This window comes from Protomyctophum bolini (assembly GCF_963924005.1).
Source record: "Protomyctophum bolini genome assembly, chromosome: 5".
Classification (NCBI taxonomy): domain Eukaryota; kingdom Metazoa; phylum Chordata; class Actinopteri; order Myctophiformes; family Myctophidae; genus Protomyctophum; species Protomyctophum bolini.
The window spans coordinates 36,746,729-36,761,541 of NC_137866.1; the positions used below are offsets into that span (position 1 = coordinate 36,746,729).

Here is a 14,813-nt window from a genome sequence, read left to right on the forward strand (position 1 = left end):
TAGGTACCCTCACAAAAACATGCAGTAATCCTGGTCTCTATACTGCCTCTCCCTGGTCACCTCCCTGGTCACCCTGATGGAGGGGAAAGGAACTGGTTGGTACGTCCTACCGGGGAAACTCCTCTATGTTAGGTATATAAAAAGCGGCCTGCTCACTCCTTGTGCATTGAAAGGGGCATGAGCTCAGTTCGGGGCTCTCCCCAGGTTGGCAGAGGGAGAGTACTGCCCAGGATTATAGCAATTGGCACCGTGTGAAAAATGGGTTACAAAATCATGGGATAGAAAAAATAGAAAAGTAATTTTCTATGTGGTGGTGTTCTAGAATACTCTGAAGGCGTATCCATGCGGCTCTGACCACACTCCCAGTCCAATGGCTAGCCGGATGGCGCTGGAAGCGGACGCTGTGCTGGACAGCCCCAGCGCTCGCCTCACCGCCGTGGCCGTTAGCGTGAGAGATGGACACAGCATCGCCTTCCTCGGAGACGCCAATGGGAAACTGCACAAGGTAGTCCACAAGATATACTTCATCGTACGACAAATAGTATACTGTATGTTGGTATAATAATGTATGTCTGTCTGTGTATCCGAAAATAATCTCACAAACCACTGGGTCGATGGGCACAATATTTGTTGTGGACACTGCCAGTAGGATACTGAAGTTATTTTCACAAATATTTTATAAAATCACACCTGTGTGAACTGAGCGGTGCAACTATACATACTGTACTAGCCCTCCTCCCTGGTCTGTGTGTGTGTGTGTGTGTGTGTGTGTGTGTGTGTGTGTGAACGTGTGCGATGCTTCTCAACAGTGCCACCTAGTGGTATTGGCGAGGTGTTGCAGCTGTCCATGCTCAGACATACATACATACATATGCATACATACATACATACATACATACATAGCTGTGTAATAGAGCGCTTAGGCACCGCTCAAAAATAAGAATTTCTCAAAACTAGTGAAAATAAAATATCTACAAGCTCATGAGGCACCTTGTTTTGTGCTTCTAAATTGGCTATTTTCACTAAGTATACTGTAGCATAGGCCAGGGCATACCTTTATGAAAAAACATACGATGAAATATGGAGAGGTGTTCTGCCAGACAGAGATGAGATGCAGGACATATCTTTTTGTCACATACTGTAATTAAAAGAGTCTGTGGTCTGTCGGGTTTCACGCTGAACCAAACTGTGCCATGGACAAAGTATTAGCCTATGGATTTCAGGATTGATTTTAAGACTTTACTGATAACTTTTAAAGACCCCTAGTTACATATTAGCTATGCTGGTCGCGTATGAGCCTGAGTGCAGCCGTAGATCCTCAGATAGGATCCTGGTTGCCTGGGCTTTGTCTTTGTCCCCAACAGACAGGGCACCTGCTCAGGTTCTGTAAACCTACTTTAATGTCGAGGTCTTTTCATATTGTTTATTTTATTGCCTCTCTTTTATCTGTGCTTACCTACTTTTATGCCTTCTTATATCTTATATTTATTTCTTCTTCCTCTCCGTCATCCTATATGATCATGTATTCTGCCTTCAGATGCATGGAAATAAACAAAACTTCCTCAACTGGCATTGTGAACTAATAATCCCGATGGTGCATGGAAATAAACAAAACTTCCTCAACTGGCATTGTGAACTAATAATCCCGATGGTGGCGCTACAGCAATCATTTAAAGTCGAGACACAAAGAGACACCAGTGACCAGATATCTCTTTTCGGTCTTGAGCTAAAAAGTTTGGGAAACCCTGTGATAAGCCAAACGCACCACAAAGCACCTCAAGAATTTTAAAGTGATGTCAGACATATTTCACCCAGGTGCGTGCCAATGCCCATATTTGACCGCATTTGCTATGCAAACCCCAAACCTCCAAAGTATTCCAGTTATTTCTCAGTACACGTTGTTCCAACACACACATCCTCACACCAGCATACCACATGAATCAAACATCTGCCTTTCTCTCCTGTGGAACACGCGGGCGTGTGGTAGCGCTTAAAGGTGGTGTAAGTGATATTTTTAGGTTAAAACAAAAGGCGTTTTGTGAATAGTTTGTGTTTGTTCAACCCCTCTCTCCAGCTATTAATAAACAGAAAATACATTTTCAGTTGGGCTTCCAATTTCATTCAATCAGGAGAGATGTGTAACAGTTCCCAAAATCCAGGGTTTTAATTGACTGCTGGGGGTGTAAAAAAATTACCCAGGCCAGTATATGTCCAGATTTTTCTGTGGGAACAGAACTGCTTCACAACAGGTTTAGGTACCATCCGTAACGTAACACACTTGACCTTTGCTGTGAGGTATGTTTTGTCTTGGCGTGCGTGCGTGCGTGCGTGCGTGCGTGCGTGCGTGCGTGCGTGCGTGCGTGTGTGTGTGTGTGCGTGCGATCCCACAAGATAAATTATATTTCATGGTTAACAAAGACCTTTAGGATTAGTTAAGTTATAATTAGGAAAAGATTCGGGTTACAATTAGCCATTTTGGGGTTGGTGCTGGCCTGGGGTTAGGTTTAGGGGGGAAGAAATATAGTAAAAACTGCATTTATTGCAAAGAAATTGTGATCTAAAATGTTGCTGTCCTCAAAGGTATAGTATAAAGTGGGTGTGGGTGTGTGTGTCACATGGAGTCTCACTTTGAATTGCAACAAGACCCACAACTAATTCTCTCATTCTCGTCACTATTCATTTTATCACATTAACACTCGTCATTCTATGTACATTAAGTGGCGTAAAGTGATAAAGCAGACCACATTCACGTGTTCACGCTATGCACAAAATCACAAAACCACATACAGTACATTTCCAGTTCCGACAGGGCATCGTCCCATGCTGTTAATATAATATAACATTATAATTTAACAGCATGGGGCGTGTTATGCTGAGTGCCTCCTCTTAATCATTTCCACTTTCAACTTGGGGTCCTATTTTCAAACATTTTCTGAAATGTATATATTTTATTTAAACAGAGCTACAAGCTCGCAAAGCATAGCGATGCGTCACGTTGTGAGCTTTTAGATCAGCTATTTCCGTGAAGTACCACTGTACGACAACGTCTACAATGGGGCTTAAGTGGTTATTAAATATCCCATTGATTCTGCGTTCCCCAGCACTACATCGGTCGAGCGAGCGGCTTTTTGGACGAGGCACGATTCCCTGCTAATCTCATTCATATCAGCAGTGGCAGAAAGTACTGTAACTAAGTACATTTACTTAAGTACTGTACAAATACATTTTGATACCAATGCTTTTGTACTTTTACTCAAGTACATTTTTTATTACGAACTTTTACTTGTAACAGAGTATTTCTATTTAGTACTATTGATACTTTTACTTGAGTAAGAAATGTGAGTACTTTTTTCCAACCCTGCTAATCTCATTCACATAAGGTAACATGAGAGCCTGAAGGCCCTGGGAACCACTCAGAGCAGAGGTGTCTTCCTGCAGCCCATATTAGATTTAACGGTGTGCTAATCGCATTCATGTCCATTTCTACCCCACCACCCACGCGCAGATTTAATTCGATTTGCTAGTGAGCCGTAAACCCAAGTCATTCCTATAATTCTTTTAAATTGTTTTTTCCCTGTTCAGGCATTCATTCTTGAAATGTGAGGCACTTTAGATTCTATAGTCTTGTCTGACACAAGGTCATTTCATACAATCTTCTTAAATCTGCAAACCAGAACTTAGTTGAATAAGTTGAATAAAACATTGATTAAGTACTTGAACCCTAGTGTTGCTATTCTGTGGCAAAGAAATAGCTAATCTACACAACCTCAGAGCACGATACATTTGCTATTTCTGCAAAGATATTTGGTGTAGAGAGGGACAAAAAGAGGGCGCCTAGTAACAGACACTTTGGAGACTTCAGTCAGGTTTACTCGGTTAAACCAAGCTGTATGGGATAATTTGTTAATACATTATAACTACACATCTTCAGTGTTTAGATGTGGTCTCCCTATACTCTTCCACTGAGAGCCATTGCTATGAGCCTGAAGCTCATAGCAATATCTTCCCTGTTCAAGGGGCAGATGTAGACGTTTCACCATCCACGTGGGATACCTGGGTTAGAATCCAGGGTGTTATGGTTTCATTTGCCTCTCTCCATCGGGAGAGAGGACATAAAACTTACAGATTGCAGCTTTAATTTAGCTATCACTTATTTCCAGGACTTTTAATTCTTTCCAGTTGTGCAGCACACTCCAGAAGTGTAGTTTAATGCATTAAAACCAGAAAACCATTGTCAGATGCATTAAAACCGGAAAAGCATTGTCAGATGCTTTCCCGATATAAACAAATCTGCAGAGCTGTGGCCTGTAGGCCACCTGTTGGCAATCAATGCTCCGGTGTCAAGCGTGTCGGCGCCAGGAGCTTCATTGTACATCTGCTATTTTTGAACATTATAGTAAAATGATGATGATGATGATGCTAGGAAGGGAGGAGTGAGAGTTGTCCCGGCTCACTTCCTCCACTCAGAAGAACCTTCCTGGGAGGGGAGGCCTCTATGGATTTGCTGCCTCGAACGTCTAGCCACAAGCTCCTTTATGTAACTCTAACCCTGTTCTTTATTTGATTCAGCTGTGATATATGGTCTATTTCTCTGAAGTGTCTGTCCATGTTTCATCCAAGTGTTTCTGGGTCTTCTCTGAAGTAGTCTCAAACCAGGCAACTCTTCAACTGTAACTGTGCCTCGCAATGGTGCAATGGGTTCTCGGGAAGAATCAGTTTCTGATTTATTTTAAAGAAAATATATGTTAAAATGTCTTTAAAATTCTGTTAAGCAGCAAGCTAGATTATGTTTTGACTGATTTTATTTAAAGTAGGACTTATTTTACACGGCTCTGAAGGCAAAATGGAAGTGGGGGGACGGGACCTCCAATGAATTTTTGTTGCATTTTCAGCTCTTCAGACTGTACTGTTGAATCTAATTTATGTTCCATCACATGGCAGCATGTTGTGAACTTGTCAGCTCTTTTCGCCATGCAACACTGTCTGAAGCATTTGAAGACTGTTTGAGCCAACAGTCTGTCTCAAGAGACTATCTGAAGTGTTCACTGTTCTGTGTGCTTTCATTCAGGTGTTCCTGGGTCCGGGAGGTGAAGTGGAGATGTATGCCAGTTCCACCATCCATCCCAACTCTCCTATTAACAGTGATCTGCTTCTGGACCAGACTGGGGCTCACATATTCATAATGTCCAGCACCGCCGTAAGTCAAAGTACAGTACCTGTTGTATACTTAATTTGGATGCCCATTAACAGTTTAGATGCCGTGCCCTAGATAACGAGATTAACGAGATTAACTTACCTTTGTCCAGGACGCCTGCATGCCCGAGATACCGAGATTTGATTTATTGTGGTTAATCCATGAAATAATATATATAATTAGCTATTTTTTTGCAATTTTAGCTAACGTAAAAACGGCCAAAATCCCCACGTGCACGACTACACGTCCACACATTTTTGCATTAATGGCTCATAATGTGCTCAAAATGTGATATTCAGGGCTTGATTTGAGCTTAATTTGATCGCACGGAAAAACAACCACCGTTGGTCTGTAGTGCGGTGTGATTCACATCATTAACAATTGTGTCGCAATTATGGTGAATGTGGCCTCATACAGTATGACGCGAGTCATGGCCGCTGGAGTTTGTCTGCTAGCCAGCATGCTAATAGATGAAAATATTGTTTATATGGGTGGATTGCTTCCCATCAACAAATATGTCAACCCCATTATCCCACGCTGTACTCTGTGTACTGTAAATACACAGATGAACAGTATTGCTGTTATCATAGCATCAGTGTAGCCTACTGTATTTGACTAGTATTTGCATGTATGTATATAAATATACAATTCAACATGAGACACTGATGTATGCATGTCCAAAGACTATATCCATGTATATCAACACACAAGTGTGTGCGCTGCGTGCGCACACATTTATTTATGTCCATACAAAAAAAAAGGAAACAAGGACACAAATATTTCGGTGCACTAAGGTTATATCCACAAAGTCAAGGCATAATGTCCTCATGATCCAACAAGCATGTCATGTCACCCAGCAAGTAGTGTCTCCGCATGGCAGCTGACAATCATAGCAGAGGGTAGAAATGGCACACTCTGCCAGCTCTCCTGCTTCGTTTCTGGGCATCCCAAGTTGTCGAAACCCCCTGTAACAAACCAGTCTGCGGGCCCGCCAGAGGAAACAACGTTCCCAGTCCACTCCCGAACTGCCGCCCGTTGTCAAATGCTCTCTGTAGCTTCCCCCATGGGCCCGAAAGTCTGCACTCACGCACGCACACATGCAACACAACAAAATGTAACCACTTATAGCCCTATACTTCATTGTAGGGTAGTAAGTAGCCTTGCCGAGCCATGAGCCTATCTCCTGTTTGTTTCTGTAGCGTGAGGCAGCTTGATGTACAAGTACACCCCATGGACAGGACGCTAGTATGTCGCAGGGACTTACCCCCAATCCAACCCTTGATGCTGAGTGTCACGCAGGGAGGCATTTTTACAGTCTTTGGTATGACCCAGCCGGGGAATGAACCCCAACCTCCCAGTCTCAGGGCGGACACTCTAACCACAAGGCCACTGAGCATTGTAGGGTAACTACCATTATATGCAAGCTTGTAGATATGCATTCTTTTTGCATTTTGGGAAAGAAAATGTTCACCTACCACCTAGTGACAAAATTTGGACGCCAGCTTGAAAGTGGTTAAACAAACAAATAAACACCCGCAGCCTTTTCAACGGTCACTCACATTGAGCGAGTCACGCAGATGTCTCCTCACGCGTCTGGACACAGCTTGTCCCTCCTTGTCGTTGCACAATTCATGATTTGTCAGATTTGTCTTTCACTGACACTTCCTCAAGCTGCGTCTTTCTCACCCCAAAAACAGAGGATTCTAGAAAAATGAGGGTGAAGACATAAAAGAAATGTGAGCAGCCAGCTGGCCGTTGAGGTCAAAGTTGTGTAACCCCGCTGTGAGCGCTACAACGCTCAGCTGGACGTGTGGGCTCAACCCAACAATGGTATTGATTAGAGAAAATGGCCGCCATTGTGTGGAGACCATTGACCCTCCAGAATGCGTCTGTGTAGGAAGTCTGAAGGTGATAGATGGTTCTGGTAAAAGCTATACAACATGGTCTAGTGACTAGACTACTCACTTAAACCCTGCCTCATGAACTCTGTATTCTTTACACAAAGAATACCGCTTGAATGTTTTCATCTCTACATTTCTTGCTTTGGGTCCCAAATGATGTGCTGAGACAAGTTCAAGTGTTCCTTGGCATTTTGCGATTACCACACATTATCATACAATATTATACAACTATAGAAACCGCTATGTAGTTTACTGTTGCAAATCAGCTTTCATTGTCAGTGCATCTTTCTGCTTAGTTTTGACTATCTTCTCTCTCTCTCTCTCTCTCTCTCTCTCTCTCTCTCTCTCTCTCTGTCTCACTCACTCACTCACTCACTCACTCACTCACACTCTCTCTCTCTCTCACACTCTCTCTCACACTCACACACTCACACACTCACACACACACACACACACACACACACACACACACACACACAGCTCTATTCATTTACATTTGTGACCCGTCTGGTTGTTGTTGCTTTGATGTACCGATAATTTTGCAAAGTTTCCAATCAATTCTTTAGTTAGTTTGATAATAATTATTTTGTGAATAATATAGTTACATTTAATATACTTAAATATAGTAGTATAGTCAACTTCTATTCAACTTCTACCCAGGACATAAGGGTTTCCTGGGAAGATACTTTAAAAGCTCTTAGGTTAAATGTATACTCCATCATACTTGCTACATAATGAGCTGATCCTAATGAGTTGATCTTCAAGATATCACCGAGTTGCATCACGACGTCATGGTGCGACGGCGCATAAATTAGGCATTAGCGATGTGGGTCACTATAATTCCTACGTTCAGCCATCGTGACTCTTGTGTGTCATTTACCAGGTGGAGAAGCGTCCGGTGGCCGAGTGCGGGGACCACCACGACTGTCAGTCCTGTCTGGCTGCCAGAGACCCCTACTGTGGCTGGTGTGTCCTCGAAGGACGGTAAGTAGAGATCGGAGCATATGCGATCTCCAAGTGTAAGTGTGTGTGTGTGTGTGTGTGTGTGTGTGTGTGTGTGTGTGAGTGTGAGTGTGCATGAAGACAAGAGCCTCTGAAAATACTACGACCAATGATGGAAAGAGTATTATGTTTAACATCAGCGCCATTCAAGTTGCAGATTGATAGCCTTGGAATAGTAAAGGATTTAAAATGCGACGTGACAGAGGTTCCTGTCATGGCAAATGTCCTGCGTACAGTCAACTGGTCAACATGATGTTACTTCTTGGGAGTGAGAATGCATTGGTCTAATTCTGCTCTATATCCTTTCTAGATGCGGGCAGCGATGGCAGTGCCACCGGGGTTCTGTGGAAGGCCACTGGCTGTGGAGCTTCGACCGGAAGCAGCAGTGTCTCAGCATTCAGGACCTCAGCCTCTACAACATCAGCAGAGGAGAGAAGACCGACGTAAGACCAGGGAGAGAGTGGTTGATGGATGGGTCTTATGAAGGGTACAGTATAAGACCAGGGACAGAAAGCAGGGGAGTAGACAGGGGTCAAGCAATGTGTCCATTGTAGACTTTGGGCGCGTTCGGAAATACCTCACCGGAGCGCACTTACCTATTAGTTTGCATTGCACAGTGCGCTCAGTGCGCTATTTCCGAACGCGCCCCTAAATGTTCAAAGATGGAGTGCCGTGACCCCATAAAACATGATCATCAGGTATTATGATTATACTAGGAGGAAGATTATTTTCAAAAAAGTGTACAAAAGTGATAAAATTATGTTTTGATGTGGCCACACCCACCAGTTCATTAAGTATACTTGGTTTTTACCGTAGCACCAGTGCACCACCCACCTGAACTGAAGCCGCTCCCACAGCTAGTGTATGATAAAGGGGAAGGGGTTAGCGGAGGCGATGATTTTGTGATGTCACTAAAGTGGCGTATTTCGATTGGGGATTTTGACTCGAAAGTAAAAAGAAAAATACACAGGAAAAATACACAGGGAAGACCTATTTGAATATTGTAACCACACCTGGGGTCTATTAGAGTAGCGTAAACATAGACATCCAATTCATACATTTATTATGTTACTACGTGCATATTCTCTCTGCATCTTGAACTTGAACCCGTTTCCTGTGTGATCTCTCCCTCCCTCAGATCACTGTGTCAGTAGCTGGACTCCCCAGTCTAGCAGTGGATGAAGCTTACTCCTGCTTCTTCCACGACACTGAAACGCCTGCCTACCTCAGCCACACCGGAGTGTCCTGCTCCACCCCCGACGCCAGCGCTCTGCCTCCCATTGGTCAAGGAGATGGTGCGTGGCATGCTTTTTGGCCAATCAAAGCACTGTTTCAAACTATTACTACAGCCATACTCATGTGTATTGAGCTAAAGATGTAAATGACACGTTATAAACTATCCCTTGCAAAATAGGCACAAACTGTTATTTAATGGTATAATTATAACGTTGTCTTGATTTTGTAGATCAGTAGATGACACCGGTGTGCAACCCAAATCAAGTCTGTTAACACTTGCATACCAGTCGGGTATCTGGCTGAACGCTCCCATTTCATGTCTTTGAAATTCTCGAATGATTTTCTGGAAACAAAATATTGTCATATGTTTTTCGGTCTATTTATCGCCTTCCATGTCATTTTCACATGTCAGGAACCCCTGGCCATAAAATACAGATTACACTTTATTGTCACATCACTTACAGTAAAAGACTGAGTGAAATGCTTTATCGTACAAGCTCCCAACTTTTACAGTTTGAATAAAGGCCTAATGAATTGGGAATGAAAGCCACAAGGAAAGTCAGACATGTCAAATAATTCTCATATAATACAAAGCAATATTATTTGAATTCCGTATTCTCTTTTATCTTTATTTCAAGCACCAAACGCCTGACATAAATATAACGATACTGTATAAGAAGGCGGCATTAATAAATGATGGATAAATTCCTCAAAGAAGCCTGCATGAATAAATGATGGATAATGTTCTATGATTGGTTCAGATTCTGTGATGGTGACTCTGTCCCTTCGCTTCCTGAACGTGACGGTGGCCGAGACAGACTTCACCTTCTACAACTGTAGCCTGGTCCAGCAGCTCTCTGGACGCAGACCGTGAGTGTTTTAGTACTCTTTCAGTACTTTGTTTTTAATTAATATGTATTATGCCTAGTGATTTTTATTTCAAATGTGATCTACAGTACACGTCTCATTATCTTTTATGTTTTTATGTGATATCACTTTTGTGGTTTATTTACTCCCTTAAACCTTTTCAACCTGGCATCCCTATTTTGGGTCATTATAGACCAAAGATTTTCAGATTCTTATTTTAGTTTTTTTTATTGTAATATGGAATAATTATACCATTTAAATGCATTGCCAGTTAAAAAGAGAGATTCCACCCAAAATACTATCCTTATAGGCTATGCAATGTCTAGTTTCTGTTAGTTTTATTTATTTAGTGTTATAAACACATAATACAGTTGTATTCTACTGTCCTTTATTTTGTTAGTTTTAGTTAACTCTAATAAGCTTGGGTTTGTCTTTCCTTTTGGTCAGGTGTCATGGCTGTGTGAGCAGTCGTTGGGGTTGTAACTGGTGTATCCACCAACATGTCTGCACACACCAACATACCTGCTCCCATGGAACCACCGTCTACAACCAAAATGTGAGTCCACTGCTCTCAATGCCGATCGGGTTCGATAGTAACTCCGGATTGCAGCTTTAAAGGGGCAGTTTAGTTTGTTGCCACATTATTTGGGCACATCACCACGTTATGGTTTTTAATTCGGCATTACAGTTACAGAGGAATGTCCATTGGCTTGTCCGTAGCAATGAGGTATTACTAGAAACTCCAAACACCGGCTTAGTTGGCTTAGTAATCAAACTGTAAGTAAAGCTGAGTAGTGTTCTGTGTTTTGTTTGTGCAGTTGTTTTCATTGTCTGTCTGTCTGTCTGTCTGGTTTTTTTATTTTGTATTTTTTTAGTATTTGTTCATGCGCAATTTTATTTTGGGACATTTCCTGTCATTTTAATGTATGTGCAAACCCCACTGTTTTACACATCCCTCGATTTTGCCTCCTTCTTTCCTTTTATTTCCTCTCACCCCATTATGTCCCTGTGTTATCTCCGCTTCTTTTCCATCCCCCTGCTCGCTCTCTCCCCCCCCCTCTCTCTCTTTCTCTCTGTGCATCGCCTACTATTCTGTCATCAAGCTCAAGCGTCCAACCCGCACCACCTCCCCACCGCCCACCAAACATCCACCCACTTTACCTCCACCCATCCCTGCTACCACGACGACAAGCACATCAACACTGCCACTGCCCACAGAGCCCCCTGAGCCTACGGCTGTCCCCTCAACACCACCACCACCCACCCCAGAGCTTATCGCTGTACCCACCACCATGCCCCCTACCCTGGGTAGGACCTTGCCCTCCATCAGCCTCTCCACCCAGGCCACCACCGCGCACCTCGAGCCGACCACTGAAGAATGGATTCCCATCGGGGATGGGGTGACGGAGGGCAATAAGGGCGACGAAGGAGACGCCAGGAGTCCCGTGGAAGACGAGAAAGGAGGAGGTGATGCTGTGCTAACTGAGGCTGAGTCCCCGGAGGCCCCTGTGTCCGCTTTTCCCGAGTTCCTTCCTGAGACTACATTACCTAGCAGTGCCAACGGCCAGGCTGAGCCCTCGGGTGAAGCAGTAGACTCCTCCGGCCTACGGTCCACTGCCGCCCCTAGCGAAGCAGTCCTTGTAGCGGAACCCGCCAACAGTGACGATGGGGAGGCCGTACCCCTCAGTAACGCTGAGGAAAACGATACAGCAGCCTGGGTGAGGGAGTGGGAGACGGAAGCGATGGAGCTAGAGGTGGTCTTTGCCGCAGGTCCGTCTGTGGCGGGGGCCAGCGAGCAGACGTTCATCCACACTCGCTCATCTGAGCCCGATATCGCAGAATACTATCAGTCCGATTCCTCGTCTGACTCTCACGTGCCGGTGAGTGCATGTAGCCATTGTAGTAGTACTGCAATTAACCTTAACCATAGCCATAGGAATAAAATGTAGAGAAAGACATGCGTCCATTCCTAGCAGCGCTGTGAGAGGAGGTACCGTACTCGATCCACGAGGGCCTTTGTGACCTATATGAAGATGTGTTGCTTATGGTATCCTTATATTAAGTCTCATCTGGTCCCCCATTAGAGTACTGTAGGTGGTTGGGAACACAGCAGTAGGGTGCTATCTATACTCTTACTGTATATCTATAGCTATAGATATACTCCGACACCAGAGGATTCACGTACTTCTACAATGGGAACTACTAACTTCAACATCTCTCTCTCACTAAGGAATTTTAGCTACTATGATGCCAGGTCTTGTTCACTGCCACCGCCAGATCCACATATAATGGGAAGGATATCAGGTTGTTAAATCACTAGCCCTGGACTAGGGAGGTTGTAAACGTTATTTTAGAATTCATCCTCCCTCGTGTTTGATTTTTGAGTGTCTTCATCATCAGCTTCGTACTGTATCAGTTCATTTGGGCCTATGCTGCTTTTTACCTTTGTTTAGTGTTTTTGTTGTTGTTTTCAGTTGTGTTTGTCTTTGGTGTGTATAGTACTGTAGTACTGTAGTACTGTACTTATTTTGGTGGAGTCTCCCACTGTAGGAAATGCACTGTGTACAGTATACATTATTATGCACTGTAGTAGGTCTATGCATATTATTTTAGATGGCATATACCGGTATGCAATATTTATGTGTGTTAACTATGTTAGCAGGAGTGTCCGTGTGTGGACAGGATCCAGGGTTCTTCTCTGATCCCAGTCAACGTGGAGAGGAAGGTCACTCTGGTGGGACAACATCTCCAGCTCTTTGAGGTAAGCTTAGCCCAGCACAAGTTAGTATCTGTACTCTGGCGTGATACTAGCATATCGTCGCTGCCGCATTTTTTGTGTGTGTGTGTGTGTGTGTGTGTGTGTGTGTGTGTGTGTGTGGGGGGGGGTCGGGGGGTGGTGGTGGTGGCGGCATGGAATGTGATTATTTGATTGGCTGAGCACAGAACATGATGAGGTATGATGATTCTGAAAAAGGTACGTTTTGGACATACAAGTATTTGCATATGGACGTCACGTTCCCAATACAGATTCCTATGCTTGATAAAACATGTACATTTTTCAATGTACAAACCCACGACAGCAACGGGAACATGAAATCTGCATATTTGCTCAAAGGATTTATTTTCCTGACAAAATGTACAGTTATCATTAGCTGCTGCCCCAGGTTTCTCCCAGAATGCTTTGCTTCGACATTTCAACAAATACCTGGTGCAGCAGCCAATGGGAACATATTTGTGTAAATATATATATAAGTTATAACATGGGGTTTGTATTGGGCGTGGGACTGATACTGTTCTGACAAAAGAACAGTATCAGATTGTTGTATCTAATGTTGTCTGGTTTCCATCAATGTTAAATCTGCACTCTTTGCCTCAGCACTTCAGAAGAAAAATGCTGTTCTCTCTGTCTCTCTCTGTTCAGGATAAGGAACTGGACTATGAGTGTGTGTTGGACATTGAGGAGCGATTGGTGGTGGTGGATGCTGTGGTGGAGATGGACGTAACAGAGCCTTCCATCTTCCTTATCACCTGCCAGCTGTACCAGGTGACAAACTGCAGCTTTATGTTGACTCTTCCTGAAAAGTAACATATTTGGACATACAGTACACGATTTCCACCTGACAGCAACGTGTTGCACCATCACCAGGGGGATTATTCAATTAAATCCAAACCGTTATTTATTCTGGAAGGGACATTGAGGTCACCCTCAGTTGCCAAAGGATTAGCTTGGCTACAGTGGGACAGAGCCACCCCTGGCTCTCCCAAGTGGTCCTGCACATGACATGGGGAGACATGTGACATAATATGTGGTGAGGTCATTGTTGTGATGCTGCCATTGTGTTGGTTTCAGTATGCATACTCTGCCTTGTTGGAGGAATACCAGGCCATGGTCAGCGTGAGGAGGAAAAACAACTTCCTCATCGACAGCACTGAGGATCTGCACGGTAGGAAGTGTGTGTGTGTGTGTGTGTGTGTGTGTGTGTGTGTGTGTGTGTGTGTGTGTGTGTGTGTGTGTGTGTGTGTGTGTGTGTGTGTGTGTGTGTGTGTGTGTGTGTGTGTGTGTGTGTGTGTGTGTGTGTGTGTGTGTGTGTGTGTGTGTGTGTGTGTGTGTGTGTGTGTGTGTGTGTGTGTGTGTGTTTCTATTACTTTACAGTACTTGTGATGGCCAAACGTACCCACAAGTTAAGTATAGTAGAATTTGTGCTGCGATCTGCCTCTCCTCCCCCTCAGTACGTCAAAAGATTGATAACCACAATTCTCCCATAGGACATTTATTGAAATGGCCGCATCCCTCCGCCTCCTCCGTAGACTTAAAAACAATATAGAGGGCACCGGAAATTCCCTTCCATCCACTTGCATGGAGTTACTCACGCAGCTCATATTACTCCCTTTTCACCCCTTCTTCCGGGTTGGGAAATGTGACAGGCGGGGCCATTTTGGGCCAATGCGACGTGCATTTTGCGTCATCTTGCATGAGCAGTATTGTCACCCGACTCACCCCCGTGCACAACCACGTGCGCAAGCTTGTGCGTCGAGCCCATTGGACGAAACATTTTTTGCTCGTTCAAGTCAGAGTACTCTAGTAGGAGAGTGGCGACACTAGCATTGACTCC

At 43.9% G+C, this 14,813-nt stretch overlaps 1 protein-coding gene across 2 annotated transcripts in view; it reads left to right on the top strand.

Moving 5' to 3' along the window:
* The window catches only part of plxnb1a (plexin b1a), an 82,666-nt gene that overhangs the window by 46,917 nt on the left and 20,936 nt on the right, over positions 1–14,813 (top strand). Inside the window, exons 6-16 of one of the 2 annotated variants that reach the window (XM_080764345.1) lie at positions 323–505; positions 5,069–5,197; positions 7,979–8,079; positions 8,408–8,540; positions 9,236–9,392; positions 10,095–10,203; positions 10,648–10,756; positions 11,304–12,080; positions 12,860–12,961; positions 13,622–13,744; positions 14,051–14,144. In XM_080764345.1, the coding sequence (XP_080620471.1) occupies positions 323–505; positions 5,069–5,197; positions 7,979–8,079; positions 8,408–8,540; positions 9,236–9,392; positions 10,095–10,203; positions 10,648–10,756; positions 11,304–12,080; positions 12,860–12,961; positions 13,622–13,744; positions 14,051–14,144 (2,017 nt within the window). The remainder of the gene's footprint in view (positions 1–322; positions 506–5,068; positions 5,198–7,978; positions 8,080–8,407; positions 8,541–9,235; positions 9,393–10,094; positions 10,204–10,647; positions 10,757–11,303; positions 12,081–12,859; positions 12,962–13,621; positions 13,745–14,050; positions 14,145–14,813) is intronic. The other variant, XM_080764346.1, reaches the window with a different exon arrangement.